Below are 21,690 nucleotides of genomic sequence, written 5' to 3' on the forward strand. Positions count from 1 at the left end.
TAGTGATGTTTGCTATAATTAAACTATGGACATCATAGTTTAATGCAGGGGCCACTTATGAATGTTTAAATTGCGCCTTTTTGCTGTATTTCCAATTATTAGTTTTTAATGTAATTTCTACATTGTGCCACTGGCCTTACTTTGGACACCCCTGCTGTACGTGTTATATCATAGTATAGTAGACCCTCACTAGGCTTATATAAATGACACAATATGTTAACTTGAGCAGAAAGTGTTTGATGGCACTATCTGCAGGGGAGAAAAACAGTACTGCAGTATTGAATCCAGCAGAGGGTGCTGTCCTGCAAGTCAACCTACTTGCATTTTCTCCAGAAAAGGCTTTGATATGATGGGATGTGGCACATTTTGCAATGTCTATCATTTTTCCATGCCACTTATCCTCACTAGGATTGAGGAGGTATGCTAGAGTTTGTCCCTGCTGACTTCAGGCGAGAGCTGGGGTACACCCTGGACTGGCACCAGCCAATCGCAGGGCAGTTGTGTACAGTATATTTTCTTAATGTATAAAAAATTTTATTTTAAATGTCTTAAAAAAAAACGACTGCAGCTATGATTCCAGCACAGGGCGCTGTCTCGCAAGGCAAGGCAGAAAGGATTTGACAAGATGTGATGTCAAACAGCACTTGTGTAAGTAAAATACTGTACTGTATGTACTTTAATGTGTAAAACTCAATTAAATATATGATTAATAACAGAGGCACATTATAGGATGTAGATCACAAATAGGCATTTTAAGACTATTTATGGGTGCATACATTAGGTGACACTTTTCTTAGAATGCAACCCAAATAGTGTGATGTACTATATGCCGTACATAAGATAATAAATGCCAGCTGGACAGTTCTGCATTTGACTTTTTATAGGGGTGTCTGAGGCACACTGGTTAGTGGTTTATTCATACAAATGACTCGTAGACAATGGTATCAGTCGCAGAAATAAACAGGTGGACACCAAGAGATCCAATCAAACTGTCCCCATGACTGCCATTAGAAGTCATGTATGGTTTAAAAGCAGAATTGTGAACCTATGTGCTTTTTTCCAAGTCTTTGAACAGCGGGTGCTGCAAGGCCTGAGCCGCTGTAATTCTGCTAGTGGGATTTAGATCTAACAGCCGGTCTAGCAGATCGTAGGCTTCGTCAGGGACCCCGTCCCATCCCCGCTCATCACCAGTACCTGTACAGTCCACCCCTGAAGAGGCTTTTTCTCCTGGTGTTTCAGCCTGGCTTTTTGGGAGGGGAGACGGAGTCTCACCCGCTCCAGCTTTGCCTCGTTCCTGAGCAGGCCGTGGTGTTTCCTCTAGAGATTTAGCACCAAGTGAGTGTCTGACCGGTGTGACTTCATCATCTGGCGATGGTCTCTGTCCCCTCAGCGTCTCACAGAGCTCCCTGAGGTCCAGGCGAGGAAGCTGCCGACTGCACAGCACCGCCTTGCCTGGATAGGATGTTACACCCACAATCACATTTCAACCAAGCTGGCATCCCGACTACTTGGCTTCCAGGGCTGAAGATGTTCATACTCACCAAATGCCTTAGCAGCGCGTACGGTTTCTCTGGAGCCTCGTATTGTCATAATCTGAGCAAGAGCGATCAAGTCGTCACTGGCTTTGAAGAAAGGGTAGCGTCCACTCAGCAGCGAGAGCAGGATGACTCCCGCTGACCACACGTCGATGGCTGAGTGCGGCACGAGACACATTAACCACATTATTTTTATTTCTGTAATTAAATGACTTGAAAGGCTTAAAAAATGCATTTTAACGCCACAAGTTTTTTTCCAGGACAGCTCCATCTGCTGGATCGGATGAGTCACTGCCCCACTTCCTCCCTTAATGACTTCACACAGCAAACCTTAATGGTAGTACCATTGTTTAACGGTACTGGTGTGTGACTAACTGAACCAAGTCATGGTGATCAAAACAATACCTCACATGGGATTTGCACTTGGTGTGCATTCATACTCGGTTTGGACTTTTTATTTCAAGCAATGGGGATTATTATTATTGGTCTTTTGTAAGGGTGACCCGTCCCCCAGCGTTAGAGGAAAAAGCACAACATCTGCCCCTAAATATGACATCTCTGAATTTTAAACACTTAAATACGTTTCTGGTCATTTTGCTAATGGAAAGCCATGATCGCTTTTTTCTTTTAAACATGTGATGTTTGTAGTTGTACTTTTCAGTGGTATAGAACGTAATTACATCACCTATTACCTCACCTATTTACCTGTTGCTGTAACAATATTTGCAGTTGTGAACCACTGGTGCAGGGTCTTTATAATTCCTATTCAATGCACTCACCTGTCCCCTGGTGTGGACACTTAGTGAGGACCTCCGGCGCTCGGAAGCCTGGAGTTCCAGCCCTGGGAGCCACCTGCTGCTTCCTTTTAAGCACAAGAAAAGTCAACGAGTGTCAAAACAGAAAGATGCCACCACAAAACAAACAACCAACAGGCTTACCTGGCCAGGCAGACATTGCAGACTCTGTCTGTATGAAAGCAAGTACAGGTGAGAGGCTGGTGGACGGTTTGCTGAGGTTTGGGAGTTCTGGCAGTAGCCGGGCCCCTTCTAGCTGAAGCCGACCTTCCATTTGAGAGGTCCGTCGGTTTCCCAGTATTTACAAGCTGAATACAAGAGGAAAGCCTGGTTTATGAAAACATTTATTGCTGTGGTTGTGAGTGAAGTAGAAAATTCACTTTACAACAGGCTTACTTCTGACGTATTTGCTAGCTTGGTGATAGACGGGGCTAAAGTGCAGTTGTTCAGGTTCCTCTCGCTGAACACGGGCCTTGGTGCTTTACGTATTCCCATTAAATCCTAAAACAAAAAGGAGCATGACAAGTTAGCTCATAGCAACAGTGCAGAAGATAGGACAAACACTGTGACATTATCCCAAATCACCAAGAAAGTGTGGACACCTTAGTGTGCCTTGCGCTGCGAGAAGTGGAGGCGCCCGCTGTAGTAGTGATGGAACGTGTTTTTTTAATCAGTCCTTCCCCAGCGGCTAAGGAGGTGGTGGGAGAGGGAGAGGAGGAGGGAGGGGGGTGAGCTGTGGATAGGTGTGAGGCTGTGGTTGTAGAGGGAGGTTTAGGTGGGGCTTTATCTCGTTTCTCTGTGGAACATCCAGCTTTAGGCTGAGACGGCTTCTGTCTGACCACCTTAAGCAGTTCCAGCTGAGTGTCGGCTGTTCCCTGAGCTAAGCCGAAGTCCACCAGGGCGAACCTGCATGTACAAATACAAAATATATGTCCATTTATTTAACTAAAGTGAAATTTTACCAATGAAAGTGGCTGCCACTCACGTCTTAGCTTTCCTGTTGTACAGGAAGTTGTTTGGTTTGATGTCCCGGTGAATGATACCGAACTGGTGAATGTGCCTCAGGGCTTTCAGCAGGTGGTAGATGTACAGACGGACCTCTTCAAAGCTTAATGAACTGATAATGTCCTAGGATGGATGGATGGATTTGTTTTGAACATGTTTTACAAGTTACACTGACGTACTTGCACAATTCAACATGTCCGATAAGGAGTTGTGTGGCTATTTCTTACTATGATTGCTTGATGCTCCATATATGGCATAACAATCACTACATGATCCTCCTTCCTAAAGCAGTACTCCACACCCATCACATTCTCCCTGCCCCTGCAACAACAAGAGTGGCAGTGATGTTTCAGCATATTTCAGGTTCAAGCTCATTTTGGGAGAAGTAAACAAGAACCCTAATAGTTAACGAACCCGACAACAGTGAGACACTGGAGCTCGGCGGCGATGCGAGTCGGGTGGCTGGTTGGGATGAGGTGCTTGAGGGCAAACACGTCTCTGCTGCCGTCTCGCATCCGAGCCTCACCGAGGTATACTGAGCTGAAGGTACCTGGTGAGCACACAAACGCACACCAACGACGGTGGAACCTCGGTTAGTGTCTTTTCCGTAAACGTCTGCAATATATGTCAACATTTTTGCCTCAGTTTGTGAAAATGTTCTAGTTAGCCTACAATATGGCATGTCGCCTGTCATTTCTTGAATTCAAATGTTTTAAAACTTCTGTAACTTTCTTTGGTTCCATTGTGGTTCATTTGCAGCCTTGAGCAAAGAAAAGCAGAGACTAGAGGTGAGAAACACTACTGAATTCAAGAAATAACGCATGGCAAAACACAAAGGTGGTGTAGAGAATCACATCTTCAATGAAGGTAAATGTAACTCATTTATCCCTTTCCTTCATCATTTATATGTAATTACATGTGCATTGAATTGTTTCTGCATGTTAAACTATAAAAACCAGAGGTCTGTTTTTTTGGTACATATTTGGCTTTCTGGAACAAATTCAATGGATTTCAGTTCAGTTCAGTTCAATTTACGTGATTTCTTACAGGGAAAATGGATTAACCTTTCGGTTAGTTGGACTTTCTGGAACAGAATATAAATGCTAACCAAGGATCCACTGTAGCATTGATTTGAATATAAGACAACTGAACAATTTGACTTGGATGGTCAAATGTTAAGTTAATGCATTTTCTGTCATGCCGTCCCGAGGGACTCTAAATGGTCATAGGTGTGAGTATGAGTGTGAATGATTGGCTGACAAACAGTCAAGGGTGAACCCCACCTCTCGCCAGTAGTCAGCTGGGATAGGTTCCAGCTTACCCGTGACCATGAGGGGGACCATAATAGTGGATGGATGTAATAAGGTCATTAAAAGCATTCATTTTTAAATATTATCAATCGTATACCTTCTCCAATTTTGTCTATGATGCGAAAAGTCTTGGCAAGCTGAGGAACAGCTCTGTAGAGAGATTCAATGTCCGATTCTACATCCCCTGGAGAAAAACAACACGCATGCTATGTTAACAAATGTATATATTGTCAATAACAACACATAGTAATACATAAAGAATATACGTGTGCAAAAAATGTGTTACAATAATAATGCACAAATATTATAGTAATATAGTCGACCCTACGGAGAAAATATTTATCAACTTTTCGAGAAAAAAACACGGAAAATAATGTAATTTTAGTAGCGCTGAGTTGACATATTAAAATTGGAGCTGTCCATTGATTAAAATATGTAATTGCAATCAATCACATTTTTGTCTATAATTAACTGATTTAATGACATACAACGAGCAACAAAACAAATGTGGTTCATAGCAGTGCTTATTTGCTGCTCGAAGGAATCATAGTAGTCAATAACCGATGGAAATGATTTCCGGGTCAACTTATAAGCGAGTCTTTTATTCCCCCTGGTTGGTTAAATCGCACACATTTCAACTCACTTGAGATTTTACTTTTCTTGTTGGCCGATTTGATACATCCGTCTACCCGGAAGGATTCGGTGCAGACGACGGAAGAATCCATCTTGACAAGAGAAAAACACGTTGACAAGAACACTGACAACTCTGTAAGCAGTGTGGACGACTAAAGACCTTGTGTCTCAAACGGAAAATTATAAAGGTCATTTGACCTGAAATTGTACGCTGGGTGTATGCTAACGTTAGTCCTAGCAGGGGATCCAATCAGCTTAGACAAAAAAAGACACTCACCGCATTCGTTTCACGTCGACCACGGCTGTACCAAAAGTACCTCTATATCATAAACTCAGTAAAGTTCCCAGCCGATGCCCAGTGGGGGGAAATGACGGTTAGTAAACACCGGACAGGCAAAACCTGACTGAAAGTTCACAAAAGAGTAGTTCACTTGTGGACTGACGCTTTTCCGCCAACAAACTACCCGCTAAAAATGACGTAGATAAAATCTCGCGAGAGGCAAGCAATACCACGAGAACAATGCACAGTCATTCATGCTTAGTCTGAAATATTTGATACAACCCTTATATTTTAAGTTCAAATTAAATGATATTAAATGATATTATGATATTGAAGATAAGCAGCATAGGAAATGGATGGATGCCTCATCTTTCAATGTTTTAATAAATATCATGCAAGTACTACTTGTGCTGTTCACTTCTTGAGGAGTAAACATTAACATTTCACCTTACATTCTCTATCCAACATCCTGTTTCAATGTAATACATATTGACACTGTACTGACACCTTTGAGATAGAAGAAACAAAGTTAACAATGAGACGAGGAACCCCAACCTGCAACGTGCATTTAAGAGCATTTATGTCAGCCAGTCATCCAGAAGTTCTAAAATATACCATCAAATATCCCTACAAAAGCTTCTTCTTCGTTGGTGCTGGTGCTGCAAATAAGGAGGCACAACAAGACAGAGTAAAATGAACACGAAGGGGGTTAATCGGTTGTGGTAGTCAGTCAAAATCTCAAGTCACGTCTCTACCTGTTGTCAATCATGGCGGTATCCAATGGCACGTTCATTGTTGAGAAGAAATCAAATCGCTGCAGAAGTGGAGCCACACAGGTTGAAGTTGGTCTCACTGGTGCCGTTAATGGCATCCCTTTACTCAACATGGTTGGATTCTGCACAAGAACACAATAATTAAAGTTGGATTAAGGGAAATTCCATTTGTCAGGGTTTTGTGACCCAGATTTTGTTTACCTTTAAAATACTCCATTAGGGTAACCAAGACAATACATTTCCTGTCTAACTGTCCTGTCTACTGCATCGCTACATGCACACACCTTTGTTTGGTTCTCGTGTCTGCCTGTGATGTGTGAGGGTTCGGGTTTGTTTAACACTCTCTGAGAAATGGACCTGTAAAAAAGCCACCATCAGTTAAAACATCTCTCAGCTACTTAGCAGTTTTGTTTGTTTTTTGTTTTTTTACCTGAGTGGGGGCCTGACATTGGTTATGCGTGGTGATGGAGCAACGTAACCTGCACATCCAAACATGAATTTCAGTCTTACGTTATTGTGCTACAGGAAATAGTGTGACTTACTTTAGTTACAGCGGTACCTCGCTTTTCGACAAAAATGTCTTGGCTATCGGACGGCTTAACTAGACTATTTGCCCTCATGTCAGTGGAATCAAGTGGCCATACAAAATATCCATATATTGGTCTCTGTGACGAATGGATAGTGGTTCATATATATAGATAGAGATGGGACTCTGTAGACAGATTCCAGCCAGGGAATCCTTTATTCATCTTTATTTTCTGTCTGTGGGTTGTGTACTGTATATCTTTCATAAAACACAGACAGTAAAATGAACAGCTCCCTCTACTCATTGCAGTGTTCACCAACAAGTCTACAATACAGATAAAAGTGATGTTAAATGTTTATTTATCAATTTCATTCGTAAGCTTTTTTGCATTGTTTTCTGCATGTAAAACTATAATTATTCTCTGTAAAATGTGTTTTGTGTTGATATTGTTGGGTGTGGATTGGATTAATTGGGTTTGCAGTGTTTCTTTTGGAAAAAATTGATTCGGTTTTTGTGTGTTTTGGACTTTTTGGAACAGATGAATGCCAAAAAAAACAGGGTTCCACTGTACTGCTAAGTGTATAAAAAACAGATCAATCTGCCCATTAATTTCAACCTGAGCTAACTGTGACTATAAATAGCAATGTATATTGGCTACCTGTTATGCTGCACTCAGCCGCGTCAGGGACACATAAGCTCTGTGATGTGTCGCTGGCATGAACCAGGTTCTCGTCATCAAAATCGCTCCAGTCGTCCCAATCATTTCCCAGGTCAAAGCTGACACTTGGTATTTGTGACAGTGTGTCATTGTTGACCTGTCGGGACACTTGCCAGGGTCTCTATGAGACAACACATGATGTACAGAGTTGGCTGTTTTCTTTGCGTTCACGAGCCGTTTAGGTTTCACTCACAGCATTCCTCCACCCACTGGAACCTGTAGAACAATTAAAACAAATGACTGACTGGATGTTTTGTACTTGGGCTAAAATAGTTAGGGTGTTTGTTAACCTTGATGCATATGATCTGCAGTGTCAGTGTGGACTGCCTCCATTGTTCTGTGCGTGTCTACAACAGCAGCGCCTAAAAACGATGCATAAAATGTGGTCACAGAACACGTAATTAACCACGCAATGACAAAATATTAGAGGAATTTTGAGGAGGAAACTATACCATCCTGATTAGAACTGTGTGAATATTGTGGACAATCTTCTCTAGTTTTTGTCTCAGTGGGAGCATCGTGATACACGTCGCTGCATAAAACATGATAGAAACAATGAAATGACACCCTCTGGCATTTTATTTCAAGAAGATTGCAGGAATCACCTGGATACAGCGTGCAGTTTCTTAGCTTTGCATGAAAACAGCTGCATGTTGACACCCATGGACTCCTCATTCATTTTCATCTAGTGAGAAAACAAACATGCCACTTCTTTGCCAGTCATCCCGCGCCAGCTCAAATCTAGCATGTTTTTTCAAAATATACTAATAAATCAGCACTGTTTTGTGAGTGACTACAACCTATTATTATTAATAATTGCCTACATAGGCTGCGGACGAATGGTTAGCGGGCAGGCCTCACAGCTAAGAGACCCAAGTTCAATTCCACTCTCAGCCATCTCTGTGTGGAGTTTGCATGTTCTCCCCGTGCATGCGTGGGTTTTCTCCGAGTACTCCGGTTTCCTCCCCCATTCCAAAAACATGCTAGGTTAATTGGCCACTCCAAATTGTCCATAGGTATGAATGTGAGTGTGAATGGTTGTTTGTCTATATGTGCCCTGTGATTGGCTGGCCACCAGTCCAGGGTGTACCCCGCCTCTCGCCCAAAGACAGCTGAGATAGGCTCCAGCACCCCCGCGACTCTTGTGAGGATAAGCGGTAGAAAATGAAAGAATCCTAATTCACTTATCATGGTCAGGTCTGGAACAAATGAACCACAATAAACGAGGGATTACCGTACAGTACATACTGTTCTTTCCTTGCGTCAACCCATTAGAGTGCTACATTTGCATTAAATCCCCATATGTCTTGTCATCGCCTCACCTTCAGTCGTTTGACAGGAGTGGGTGAAAGTGTGTCACACCGATTCTTCAGATCCCTCAAATACAAGGAAAACCCAGATTCTTGGTTGGTCATCCTCTTTCTTGCCACAGTCACACCTATTTTACCTTGGGGGCAGATGAAGGATTTACAGTCTGTGGGATACATTGATAGATGGCTGATTCCATCTGTGCATCTTACAGCAGTCATGGCCACACTGGTCTTTATTCTTGCAGAGGTGGTTACACTGTCTTTTATTACCACCATCTGAAGCTGCATTGAAACAATGAAAGATGTTGAAAGAAAATCTTCAGTTATATGAATATATAAATCATGTGTGGAGCACCTGGCTGTGTGGAAGATGTGGTGTTTCCCTTCAGAGGTGCAGCTTTGTCAACACACTGTGGATTTGCTGATGACTGCTGTAGCCTTTGTCCAGCAGAGTGATATGACATGTTGTACAGAAAATCCGTTTCAAACCTGCGGGCTCCAGAGTAATACACATTGAATTTCTGCTGGATGTCGATGCCAACTGGAAAAGAGCAGAAAGCGGAAAAGACAATCTGGTCCAATCATGAAGTCAGCAACTGCTGCATTGCTGCTCGTTATATTGGAATGTTTACCATATTCTGAGCTGATGAGATTAACACTGATCTCATCTCCTTTTAACGCCTTTGCCACCTCGATCCTCTTTGACCAGCAACTGCACTTCAACAGTGTCAGGTCACTGGAAAATAAAAAATACTGACGACTCCATTTGTCCTTATTGAATTTCATTCAATAATATTGCAAAGTCAGCATTACGATTTGTACCACAAATTTAATTTCATCCTCACGTGAATTTTTGCCAAAAGACACAATTGTTGTCAGAGTCTCCAATGATCAGGGACGCATAGTGGTGGTCCGGAGCTGTTCTCTTGGAGAGCAGTTCCGCTTGGTTTTTGAGATTCACCTTCACAATGATCTCAGCTATACTTGAGCTATATTTCGGCAGCTGTAAAAATACAATATTAACTTGAGAGAAATTTAAAAGAGTGCAACTACAGCTGAAGAAATCATGCACTGTGGTATCTTTTCACTTTTTGCAACACTTTTTACCTGCTCCAAGGTGACCTCGTACTTCGGTAGGTGCATGACAAATTCTTTGATTTGGTTTCCAAATGGTGGATGTCTGTTGAGAATCTGCAAAAAAACCCAAAACAATTGAGTGCACTTTATCCACCCACAAAATGTAGTATTTATCTAACTATGTTGTTGTATGAAAATGTCTTCCTGATTTCTTAATGTATTGCATGTTTGTCACACTTAAATGTTTCAGATCATCAAACCAATTTAAAATTTTACTCGACACCAACACAACTGAAAAAAATGCAGTTTTTAAATGAAACCTGATCAGTTTAGAAAAGGTTATGAAGCCATTTCCAAAGCTTTGGGACTCCGGCAAACCACAGTGAGAGTCATTATTCACAAATGGTGAAAACATGGAACTGTGGTGAACCAGCCAACCAAAATGACCTCAAGAGCTCAGTGACAACTCATCCAAGAGATCACAAAAGACACAACAACACCTTCAAAGAACTGCAGGCCTCGTTGGCCTCAGTTAAGGTCAGTGTTCATGACTCCACCATAAAAAAAGATGAAAGATGAAAACCACTGCTGAGCAAGAACATTAAGGTTCGTCTCAATCAGTTAAATAATGTGATTGCCCGGCTTGCAAATAATTGAAGAGAGCAGCAACCTTGGTTGCGTAGTGTGAGTATACATTGTCAGAATTGCCACAAGTAACATTAAAAAAAAAACTCTTAGCAGAGGATGGTTTCGATCCATCGACCTCTGGGTTATGGGCCCAGCACGCTTCCGCTGCGCCACTCTGCTTATGAATAAGCATGAACATGTCAGCTCATTGTGCAAGTGCAACCACTGCAACTGGGGGTATTGATATTGCGTTTCCTTGTGCCGACATCAGCGACATGGCTCCACTTTGACACTACCTCTTTTTATGGTGTTATCTAACAGAGATAAATTTGACATAATTTGTCATAAACTTAACAAATGACACTGAAATCATTTTTGTTCAATATAAAAACGAACATATTTTGATATGTTCTTGATTTACTCAAAAAAAACTGACATTTCGAGAATAAAATTGTAAATTTATGAGAAAGTTTAATTTAAGAGAAAAAAGTTGTAAATTGCACAGACAAAGTAGTTTTGGCAGTGTTTGAAATCAAAATGTGGCAAGATACTGCAATTATAACATGTTAGCATCAGTGTACGTGTTAATGCATGATCACAGCATGGATATCAAACCATGCAAGTTTTTTTTTTAAGAGGTCTTCATATTCAAAATACGTGTGTCCCAATGTTGTGCTAGTTAGCTCAGATTGTGTTAGTTAGCTCAGATGAACTTGTTTTATTGTGTGTTAATGCACAGAAAAGGGAAAGAAATACTGAATGTGTTCATGTTTCATATTAGGATTGTGAATGAAATTCCAAAAAAGTGCAGTTCCCCTTTAAGAGCCATGCTCTATTTTGTACGACACATAATAACACAACTTTTTTCTCTGTAAATTTTAGACTCTATTCTTGTAATATTGTGTCTTTTTTCTCAAAAAAAAATAGAATAACTGTATTCTAGATTTTTTTCCCAATGTGGCCCTCATACTCTATCATAAAAATCTGTATCACAGACCTTGCTGAATAAAAAAAAAAGTGAAAAACTGTAGAGGGATACATTTTGCGGGTCTTTTCAAAGATAGACAAGAGACTGACCAGCTCAATCTCTCTTGCATTGGTTTGTTCTATCTTGCTGAATGTGGTGAGTCCAGCATTGGCCATAGACATTGAAAGGGTCTGACCTGAAAAGCAGCATTAAAGTATTTCAATGTTCGCTACACAACAATTGCCATTGAGAGATGTTTAGCATGTTGACAGCATCCTCACCTATCTTGTCAAGCTGTTTAGAAACATAAGGTGAATTCTCCCACAGCTTGGCTCTGAAACATTTGGCCAGAATCAGAGAGTTGAGCAGAGCACTGAACCCAATCTTGGAATTCTGACTCAGGAATTCAAAAAGGCCTGGTTAGAGTCAAAACACGAACCAAGTTAGGGCGCGTTTGGAAAGGCCAAACTAATTTGTTGTTGCCTTTGGCCGACATACACTTGCTGATTCGCAACCCATTCCTGAAGATTTTTGCTGTGTCCTGTGTGAGGCTAAACTCCTGAATTGGGATGGAACCCAAATGAGCTTGAATCAAGCTACAAGCAAACAAAAGCACAGGGTATACTGAAATATACATTTAATAGAAGACACAGAGAACAAATACACCTACCAATTCACTTTCATATCACTGCTTTTGATTTTTCCTTCCATTGGAAACCTGGGAAATACATGTGGGTTTATGTCAACTTAATAATGAACACCTATTATATCCGGCAAAAGCCCCTATTGTGCCTGACCTGATGGTAATCCTGTTCTTGTCCCGGTTCAAGATATTCAAGGTTTTCTTCTCATTCATTCTCAACTGGATGTCAGTGAACTCTCTGCTCTTCGACACCACATCAATCTATACATATTGACATTCATCACCCAGGTGTAATAGTGGTCAACCTGCCCAGGTAACCTACCAGGTCAGACAGTTTCTCAGTGCCAGACACTTTTCTGAACTGCTGCATGGTGTCAAAGGCGACACAGTACCTCGCCATCAAACGGCCAGCCTCTGGGAAAACAGAACAAACAAGAACATTCTAAAACTAAAAGCACAGACCTTGTCCTTCTCACTTGTCATCTGCAAAATGATTATAGGGTAAAACTTGGAGTTAAACAATGGGGAAAAAGACATGAAGAGAAGCCAGACAGCTGCATACAAATATACACAGAAAGGGACAAGCACAGCAATGAAAGGAAAACCGTATTGGGAGTAGGATTTCTGTGCTGAGGTGTGTTTCTACCTGTCGGTCGAATGTTGACATCCTCATCCATATTGATCAATCCAATAGATGACAGAGAGTTGAGATTCTTCAGGCACAGTTCTACGAGAGGACAGCATCATTTGATTTTAAAGTCTAATTCCTCATCTTCAACAAGGTAAAAGCCCACCTTGAAGTTTTGCTTCAATTCCACATTTGTCCAAGTCGGCAGAGAAACCTGGAATAAGAACTACTTTAAGGTTTTCAATAACAGTGGGAGGCGTTGTGTTTTGAGAGCTGACCGTAATGTGTTGGGTTCTTCAGTGCTCGTATGTAGAGGAAGGTGGAGCGTATCCAGTCCAGAGCCCTGTTGACGTCATTGATGGTTTGCAGTACGATCTCAGCATTGAGGTGCTCCACGAGATGACTGTGCAAACTGTTACACATCACATTTAGTACGATTACTTGATGTACTAACGGCGCCTTTCCCGGTACTTTGACTAAGAGGTGATGCAATACCTGCTCTCGATCATTTCTACCCCATTCATCAGTTTCATGTACTTGTCTTTGGTTTGCACCTTGGTCATGATGACCGCTGTGGCGGATGTGTCAAACTAACACAACAGAAATGTGAAGTCATTGAAAAGCAGCGTTCTATCAAAACAGACACTGATCACAGATTTTAAGACACATACACAAAGTCTAGCATCAATACCTGTGGTCTTCCAGCCCGGCCAATCATCTGCAGCAGGTCAGCCTCACTGTACTCTTCACAGGAGCCTGCAGTATACTGTATGGTGGACTTGATCACCACCAGATGAGCTGGCAGGTTGACTCCCATGGCCAGAGTGCGGGTGGTAACTACAGGATTGGAATACAGTTAATGTCTAAACATATATCACAAAAATGGAAGCTGAAATCCAATGACAACCATAGTTAATTACACATTCTACGCAATACATTTGATTGAAAAAGCGATGCCATTCAGTTTCTGGGTTCATTACTCAAAAGCAACGTACATTCATTATTCGTTACATATGGTGACGCTGAAGTACAGAAGTGACATATTTTTTCCCAATCAGTCTTACAAAGGACAGGCAGGTCTCCCACAGCGAAGGCGTTTTCTATCATTTTTCTGTCTGACACGTCAACTCCAGCATGGTGGTAACCAACGCCGAGCATCACAAGATCTGGACACCAAATATATGACAAACAATGTTATAAACATGTGTATCTATCAACCAACATAACAAGGCAAATAATACTGTGGACACATAAAAAGTACTATGAAAATTGCAAAAAGAAATTTGTCATTGTCAAATTATTTTATTATTGTCCCAGGTCTAGATTTTTCTGAACGAGAAATCTTGTGACACGAGAGCTTCACATACTGTATATGTTGAACATGATCAAAAAATTCACCTCTCAATTTTGAATCTACAATGCCCTGTGCATATTTCATCAACCTGTAGGTCAAGAAGGTCAAGTAATGACTTTAACCTGAAAAAAACAAGTTGTTGTATGCATGAATCTGTACTTATGTACGAGTGTAGACCTTTGCTTGCGTTCAAACGGCATAATAAACCGTGTGTCCTTAGCCAGAACGGCAGCTGACTCCTGGGTTCCTTTCCTAGTGGAGCAAAACTACAAAAGAAGTTCAGAATATTGTCAACCACCTTTACCAACAATATTCACTCAAGACATACAGTGGTGTGAAAAAATGTTTGCCCCCTTCCTGATGTCTTATTTTTTGCATGTTTGTCACACTTAAATGTTTCTGATTATCAAACAAATGTAAATATTAGTCAAGGGCACCACAACTGAACACAAAATGTATTTTTTAAATGAAACATTTTATTAAGGGAGAAAAAAATCAAAACCTACATGCTGAAAAAGTGATTTCCACGTAAACCACGTCAACAATAATTGGTTGGGCCAGTCTTAGCAACAACAACTGCAGTCAGGGGTTTGCAATAACTTGCAGCGCTGTGGAGGAATTTTGGCCCATTAATCTTTGCAGAATTGTTGTAATTCAGCAACATTCGAGGGTTTTTCCAGCATGAAGCACCTTAAGGTCATGCCACAGCATCTCAATAGGATTCAGGCCAGGTTAAATTGTCGCAGATAAGCTGGAGCCTATCCCAGCTGAGTTCGGGTGAGAGGCGGGGGACTAGGCCACTCCAAATTCTTTTTTTTTCTCAACCATTCAGAGGTGGACTTGCTTGTGTGTTTTGGATCATTGTCCTGCTGCAGAACCCAAGTTGGTTTTCATGGTTAACTTAATTTATGACAGCAAGTCTTCCAGGTCCTGAAGCAGCACAACAGCCTTAGACCATCACACTACCACCATCATATTTACTGTTTCCATTTACTTTGTAAAGTAGTGTTGTCATTGACTAATATCTAAATTAGTTTGGTGATCCAAAATATTGAGGAGTTTAAATAAACCAGGAAGGAGCAGTTTTTCACAGCACTGTGTGTAACCAGACACACCACTAAAGCAGGCTTCTGGTCAGAATAAGTCTGTATGACACTGGCCATCTTGTAGTTGAGAGACCAATCAAACTTGAACTCTGTTTGGTTTGGGCTGCAGGGAAATCCTAGCACCACCTTCCTCAGCTTCACCGGGCGGTGGCTCTCATCTACCTCCAAATATGTAGCAGGGCCTTTCTCACTGGAGAGCCAGTCTGCTACCTAAACACCGTTGGCAATAATAAAAGAGGATTAGCCGCAAGTTATATACAGACAATAAAACTACAGACGATTGATATTGGTCTTACATCAGAAATATTGGGTATAGTGGCTGACGCAGCCACAAACCTCATAGAGAGGCCTGTGTCTCGGTTTTGGGCTGTCCTGTATGCATGCACAGCCTTCATTCTGCTAACTACCACTTCAAGAGTGGCACCGCGAGTTGCATCCTTTACTACATGAACCTACAAGAACACATTTGAAATTAAGGGATGCAAGCATTCAAATGCAGAAATTTAAATGTGTCTTAAAACAGGGGTACCCCCACACATAAGGACTCAATGTGTGAGCAACACACTGACCTCATCTATAAGGAAGAGCCTGACCAACTGCAGCAGACAGTTATCCCTCCACTTCCTTGTCATGCTGTCCCATTTTTCCTGTTGGACAAATACTTCCTTATATCATGTACTCACTTTCTTTCAGTAGCATTACTGTCACACACCGGGGTGGTGAGGATGATGTGGGAGTCCTGAATTTCGAAGAAGTCATTGATCTCTGTATCGCCTGTCAGCTCCTTGCAGTTGAGCCCCAGAGGACCAAACTTCTTTGTCCAGCTCTCCAAACACTGACTGCAGAGAGCTTTGATGGGAGCCACTGGCAATCACAAACAATCCTTAATAAGTTCAAATAAAATTAAAACTGCAAGCAGTGATGAGCGGGCTCGAGCACCCCGACGCGCTCGGGGGTACGCGCGGGTCGGGGGTACGCGCGGGTCGGGGTCGCGCGCGCGACCGGACGGGCGCGCGGACGCGCCGTACGAAAAACCGCGGCGAGCGGATAAGCGGTAAGGGAGTCACGGCACTTGCAATTTTCCGCCAGGAGGGGGCGACAGCGGCGGCGAGGCGGGTGCGCGGTCACGTCCCGTCCGACACCGCGAACCGCCATAAAAAAATTCACGACGATCGGACCACGCGGTAGGTCCTTGCGGCGGATATACGTTTCCGCCTGTGGGTGGCGCTATAGAGTGGTTGGCCCACACGGTAACGGACCGGAGGGTACCCCGAACCAACAGAAAAAATTAGGGGCCGATCCGACCGTGCGTAAGGAAGTTACGGCAGATATACATTTCCACCAGTTGGTGGCGCTATAGCGTATGTACACACACAGTCATAGACCAGAGGGTACCCCAGACCACCAGAAAAAATTTGGGCCTGATCCGACCATGTGGAAGGAAGTTACGGCTATATACATTTCCACCAGTTGGTGGCGCTATACAATCTATGTACACACACAGTCATAGACCAGAGGGTACCCCAAACCACCAGAAAAAATTTGGGCTTGATCCGACCATGTGGATGGAAGTTACGGCTATATACATTTCCACCAGTTGGTGGCGCTATACAGTGTATGTACACACACAGTCATAGACCAGAGGGTACCCCAGACCACCAGAAAAAATTTGGGCCTGATCCGACCATGTGGAAGGAAGTTACGGCTATATACATTTCCACCAGTTGGTGGCGCTATACAGTCTATGTACACACACAGTCATAGACCAGAGGGTACCCCAAACCACCAGAAAAAATTTGGGCTTGATCCGACCATGTGGAAGGAAGTTACGGCTATATACATTTCCACCAGTTGGTGGCGCTATAGAGTCTATGTACATACAGTATAACAGACCAGAGATTGACCCAACACACCAAAAAAATTTTCAAGACAATCTGACCATGAATCAGGAAGTTACGGCAGATATACATTTCCACCAGTTGGTGGCGCTGTGTTTAGAACATGGCTTCTGGAGCATTAGGTGCGTCCTGTCATGATAGACGTCTCCACCGAAAATCATAGTGATACGTGTAACGGGTGGCGAGGGATAATGAACTGAAACTTCTAGGTGGCGCTAGTGTGTCAATTTAGATTGGTGTCACATGGGAGCACCACCAGGGCGCTCAGGCCTGGATTAAGGCCTCACGTTTAAGATTTCAGCAGCCTGTGACCTTCTGCAGGCAAATGATGACCTTTTGATGGTCAATGGCGAAGGCTGACCATTCGCCGTGGCCACGCCCCCCACATGTGCTTTACACACATCATAGTCCATCAACTGACATCATCAGTCTGTCAGTCAAACTGTGTATTGACTTTGATGTACATTGCTTCAAGGCAAGGCCAGACACCAGGCAGGGCCAGATATGAAATGGTCAAAGTTTGGTGGCGTGCCACGCCCACATCCTATGGAGCGGCCCAAAATCCTTCGCAATTTAACGTGGGCCATCCGTCTAGTGTCCGTTGATGCAACAACGGACTCATTCGGTCAAACCCCCTAGGAGGAGTTCGTCAAGATACGACCCATACATCCGCCCCCAAATGGCCGCCGCCACCTAAAATGGCCGACTTCCTGTTGGTTTTAGAACATGGGTTATTGAGACTTTTTTGTGCGTCCTGTCACGAGTGATGTCTCCTCCGAAAATCATGCCGATACGTGCAACGGGAGGCGAGGGATAATTATTTTAAAACTTCTAGGTGGCGCTAGTGAGTCAATTTGGCTTGGTTTCATATGGGGGCCACACCAGGCCGCTCAGGCCTGGATTCTGACCCCCCCTATGAGTTTTCAAGCCCATGCGACCTTTTGCGGGCGAATGATGACCTTTTCTATGTAAATGGCGAGGCCTGAGCATTCGCCGCCAGGCCACGCCCACCACGTGCGCTTTTCCTGCATCATGGTCCATCAACAGGCTTCACCAGGCTGTCAGGCAGTGACCTTGTGACCCCGATGTTCATCTGATGAATCTCCTGGCAGAAAAGGCCTCATGTAGATGACACGCCTTTAGCCTGTCGCCAATAGGTGGCGCTGCGACGAAATCAGGAAGTGACCTACGGGGACCTTCGGGGCGGGGCCATGATCACATGTACCAAGTATGATGAAGATCTGACCACGTGGAGCCAAGTTATTCACGTCTACAGTTACGCTCAGCGTGCAAGGCCCGGACATATGAAAATGGGCAAAATTTGGGGGCGTGCCACGCCCACATCGTATGGAATATCCCAAAATCCTTCGCAATTTAACGTCGGCCATCCGTCTAGTGTCCGTTGATGCAACAACGGACTCATTTGGTCAAACCCCCTAGGAGGAGTTCGTCGAGATACGACCCCAACTTCTGGCACGAAAAAGGCCGCCGCCATCCAAAATGGCCGACTTCCTGTTCGTTTTCCAATATGGGTTCTTGAGACTTTTTGGTCCGTCCTGTCACGATAGACGTCTCCACCAAGTTTCGTGACGATAGGTGAAACTGGTGGCGGGGGCCAATTTTTTCAAAAATTAAAGGTGGCGCTAGAGAGTCAATTTTGGAACATTGTTTTCGGGACCCCCACCAGATCGAAATTTTCGCCAGACCTGACGCGCTTGCAAAATTTGGTGAGTTTTCGGGCATGTTAAGGCCCTCAAAATGGCCGTCCTTTCGTCAGAATAAAAAACGGAACGATTACAATAGGGCTTTCGCACTGGTCAGTGCTCGAGCCCTAAAAATAAAGAGTGCTGTCAAGTGGTTAGCGCGCAGACCTCACAGCTAGGAGACCCGAGTTCAATTCCACACTCGACCATCTCTGTGTGGAGTTTGCATGTTTGCATGTTCTCCCCGTGCATGCGTGGGTTTTCTCCGGGTACTCCGGTTTCCTCCCACATTCCAAAAACCTGCTAGGTTAATTGGCCACTCCAAATTGTCCATAGGTATGAATGTGAGTGGGAATGTTTTTATGTTTATGTTTTGACATACAATAAATGTACCTTTGAGCAATCGTTTAAAGTTTTCAAAACACCCAGCAACTGGATAATATGCGTGCTTTAGGTACATTTAAACAGCTCAAGACCTCAATGTATAAAAAACAAACACAAGTAGACATTGGTAATGTAAACGGTCCATCACTCGCATATCATTCTCCTCAACATTCTAAATAAAGGTTTGCAAAAACAAGCTTACTATATACAGCTTTGACATCCCTCCAGGGCTCTGAAGTCTCCATCAACAGGTGAATGATGGCAAGTTCAAACAGCACCGTTTTACCAGATCCAGTAGGTGCACATGCCACAAAATTCTTATCCGTATAAAGAACCTATAAAGTCAACCAAAATAGATGCTTATATTCTCAAAATGAAACGTCTCAATAAAAGTATTATTTTCATAAAGGTAATACTACGTACATCATCAAGAGCTTTGGATTGGACATAGTTGAAAAAGGGAAACTCATCGAAAACAGGTCTGAATTTAGCGGCTGTGTTAGAAGAGTTCAGGAAATCTTAGTACTTGTGAAATCCTAAAAGATATTTCAGAAGTTAACCTTCATTCTTTTTCATTTGCTTTTTTCTTAATTAAAAAAGGATACGGATTTCTGAGACTGGGCGTAAAATCTCACATCCTGAAGACCCTAAAATGCACACAATCCAAGTGTCTAAGTTCCAACTACTGTTTGCTGTTACTAGCAACTAGCAACTACTATTGCTGCTTTCTACCATCTAGTGGCCAGCGTCTTCCATTACAACTAGGAAGTCAATGAGGGGAGCTCACCTCAGTTCACCCCATCAACTGTAACATATTGTGGTAGCTGCAGTCATGACCGAACATTCACATGCTCATTAGCTGCATTATGTCATATCCAGTAACTGTGGTCATTAGGGCGCGTGTGTGTGTGTGTCATTGCAGCACAGCACCTTGAATGTGGAGTGGTTGAGGCGTCATGGGCGTTACCAAGGCTCTCTTTGTGCCCTTGTCCTGTATTTCTGTGTGTGCCGTCGGCTGGGGGGAGTTGACACACGATGCAGACGAGCCCAAAGCAAGGGGAAGAAAGGGTTTCTTCAAGGGGAAAGGAGGAGCGGCCTGACTAAATGTCACCCGTGGTGGTGGCTGATGAGGAGGAGGCGCTGTTGCCATGGTAACCACACCGGGAAAAGTTTGAGGTCTGGCTGCTGTCTGGCGACCACTGCTGTCGACGCTGCAGAGGTCATTTGTGTTGGACGAGTCACTTACACCGCTCGGTGCAGGAACCTTGAACAAGCTGCTGTGGGAGGAACAGAGAACAGAACTTGCATGAATGTTGTCACTTTGAGTTTAAAGGTTACTATAAAAAAGGCCTCTAGCAACAATAGCAACCGGGGAAATGTTGCCTCTGTCAAATACCACAATAAGATTATGTTCCTCCTTTAGGATAAACAGAGAATCTAAATTACAAATGTGTCCGGTGATTGACTGATGACCAGTCCAGGCCAAAGTCCCCCTTTCGGCCAAAGTACATTGAAAATGTAAAAACAAAAAACAAAACAGCACAATCCCTGAAGCATACATATGTGTATTGAAAAGGGGACATCGTTCCAACATGGAGACTAAATATGAACTGCTACTTGCCTTCTCTGCAGAGGTGGACCTTTACTCTCACCCACAGATAAATATTTCATGCTGATGGTTCCTTGATCAGCGTCCTGCAGACTTTCATCTTCGGCTATGGAGTCAAAGCCTTCACCTCCCCAAAGGGACTCGTATCTGCTGGTGCTGCAGCTGCCATCTTGGATCTCCTCGTTGTCTTTGTCCCACATATGGAATACATCTTAAAACACTATCTTTATGCAAGGCAAGTGAAAAGCTTTCAAGCCTATTCAAGCAATGTTGGTGTGTCACCCAGTTTAATTAAAAGTAGTTTATGCAAGTCAAGTGAAAAGGAATTCCCTCTAATCCAGAGCATAACATACTGTACTGGGAAGCTAGCAACTCTGCCTCTTCCTGCATGACCTGAGTAGTTGGAATCTGTGAAAGAGATGGAGGTGCTTCCAGCTGCCATGGACTGGTGTCCTGGTGCAGTGGCTTTCTGTTAATGACAACCCAAAATGTGAAGTACACTCAAACGGATGAGATCAACTTTCAGTGCCATCTCTTTGTACTTACAGTCTGCAGTCAATGGGTTTCTCATAAAATAGATTGTCCAGTGACAAGGTGCAGTCATCTGAGTTGGACAACCCATTCATTGTCAATTTAAGGAGTGTCACTACCAGGACACAACAAAATCACAATTACAGCAATATTGATGCACACATGGATTGTAGTATTTTGTCCTTTAAGACACACAGCCATTACAAATGGTCAATTCTCAGTTCTAAATCACACATTATTCAATGAGAAAAATTTTATTTCCTCTTTAAAGCAATATTT

The 21,690-nt window shown here is 43.0% G+C and overlaps 2 protein-coding genes across 3 annotated transcripts; both read right to left on the reverse strand.

Moving 5' to 3' along the window:
• Positions 1-611: 611 nt before the first annotated feature.
• cdc7 (cell division cycle 7 homolog (S. cerevisiae)) lies at positions 612-5,785 on the reverse strand. Of its 2 annotated transcripts, none has more exons than XM_058067270.2 (12): positions 5,555-5,785; positions 5,288-5,369; positions 4,742-4,828; positions 3,749-3,884; positions 3,562-3,655; positions 3,315-3,457; positions 3,172-3,235; positions 2,726-2,830; positions 2,474-2,637; positions 2,315-2,397; positions 1,542-1,691; positions 612-1,452 (listed from the first exon to the last, which is right to left on the reverse strand). In XM_058067270.2, the coding sequence occupies exons 2-12, from the start codon at positions 5,367-5,369 to the stop codon at positions 1,046-1,048; spliced, it is 1,515 nt and encodes a 504-aa protein (XP_057923253.2). In that variant the 5' UTR covers positions 5,555-5,785; the 3' UTR covers positions 612-1,045. The 2 variants fall into 2 exon arrangements, with proteins under 2 accessions (XP_057923253.2, XP_057923252.2); XM_058067269.2 differs by having other exon boundaries at positions 2,932-3,235.
• A 136-nt stretch (positions 5,786-5,921) lies between these two features.
• Positions 5,922-21,170, reverse strand: hfm1 (helicase for meiosis 1). The gene is made up of 37 exons (XM_078791655.1): positions 20,202-21,170; positions 19,877-19,918; positions 19,695-19,765; positions 19,474-19,606; positions 15,999-16,150; positions 15,856-15,933; positions 15,583-15,738; positions 15,296-15,496; positions 14,358-14,446; positions 14,225-14,268; positions 13,891-13,992; positions 13,518-13,663; positions 13,322-13,416; positions 13,105-13,238; positions 12,993-13,040; positions 12,845-12,925; positions 12,521-12,612; positions 12,353-12,459; positions 12,226-12,273; positions 12,054-12,151; positions 11,837-11,971; positions 11,666-11,751; positions 9,992-10,075; positions 9,730-9,887; positions 9,517-9,620; positions 9,240-9,425; positions 9,095-9,166; positions 8,897-9,021; positions 8,180-8,259; positions 8,027-8,106; positions 7,865-7,936; positions 7,768-7,790; positions 7,515-7,695; positions 6,761-6,809; positions 6,615-6,687; positions 6,313-6,452; positions 5,922-6,216 (listed from the first exon to the last, which is right to left on the reverse strand). Exons 1-37 carry the CDS (start codon positions 20,419-20,421, stop codon positions 6,162-6,164), a joined length of 3,840 nt encoding a protein of 1,279 aa, XP_078647781.1. The 5' UTR covers positions 20,422-21,170; the 3' UTR covers positions 5,922-6,161.
• Positions 21,171-21,690: the final 520 nt, after the last annotated feature.

Source organism: Doryrhamphus excisus, linkage group LG6 (assembly GCF_037039965.1).
Source record: "Doryrhamphus excisus strain RoL-2023G ecotype Guam linkage group LG6, RoL_Dexc_Guam_v1.1, whole genome shotgun sequence".
NCBI classification, from domain to species: Eukaryota; Metazoa; Chordata; class Actinopteri; order Syngnathiformes; family Syngnathidae; genus Doryrhamphus; species Doryrhamphus excisus.

Bases quoted from the DNA above. Each gene is read 5' to 3' on its own strand.
- cdc7 (XM_058067269.2), bottom strand. From the start codon at position 5,369: ATGGATTCTTCCGTCGTCTGCACCGAATCCTTCCGGGTAGACGGATGT. The intron at 4,829-5,287 runs GTGAGTTGAAAT...GTTTTTCTCCAG, and splicing joins CAAGAAAAGTAAAATCTCAA to GGGATGTAGAATCGGACATT. The intron at 3,236-3,314 runs GTGAGTGGCAGC...TTGTACATGCAG, and splicing joins TACAACAGGAAAGCTAAGAC to GTTCGCCCTGGTGGACTTCG.
- hfm1 (XM_078791655.1), bottom strand. From the start codon at position 20,421: ATGGCAACAGCGCCTCCTCCTCATCAGCCACCACCACGGGTGACATTT. The intron at 14,447-15,295 runs GTGTGTCTGGTT...CTTCTTTTGTAG, and splicing joins ACCAGAAGCCTGCTTTAGTG to TTTTGCTCCACTAGGAAAGG. The intron at 13,417-13,517 runs GTATTGATGCTA...CTGTTGTGTTAG, and splicing joins GCCGGGCTGGAAGACCACAG to TTTGACACATCCGCCACAGC.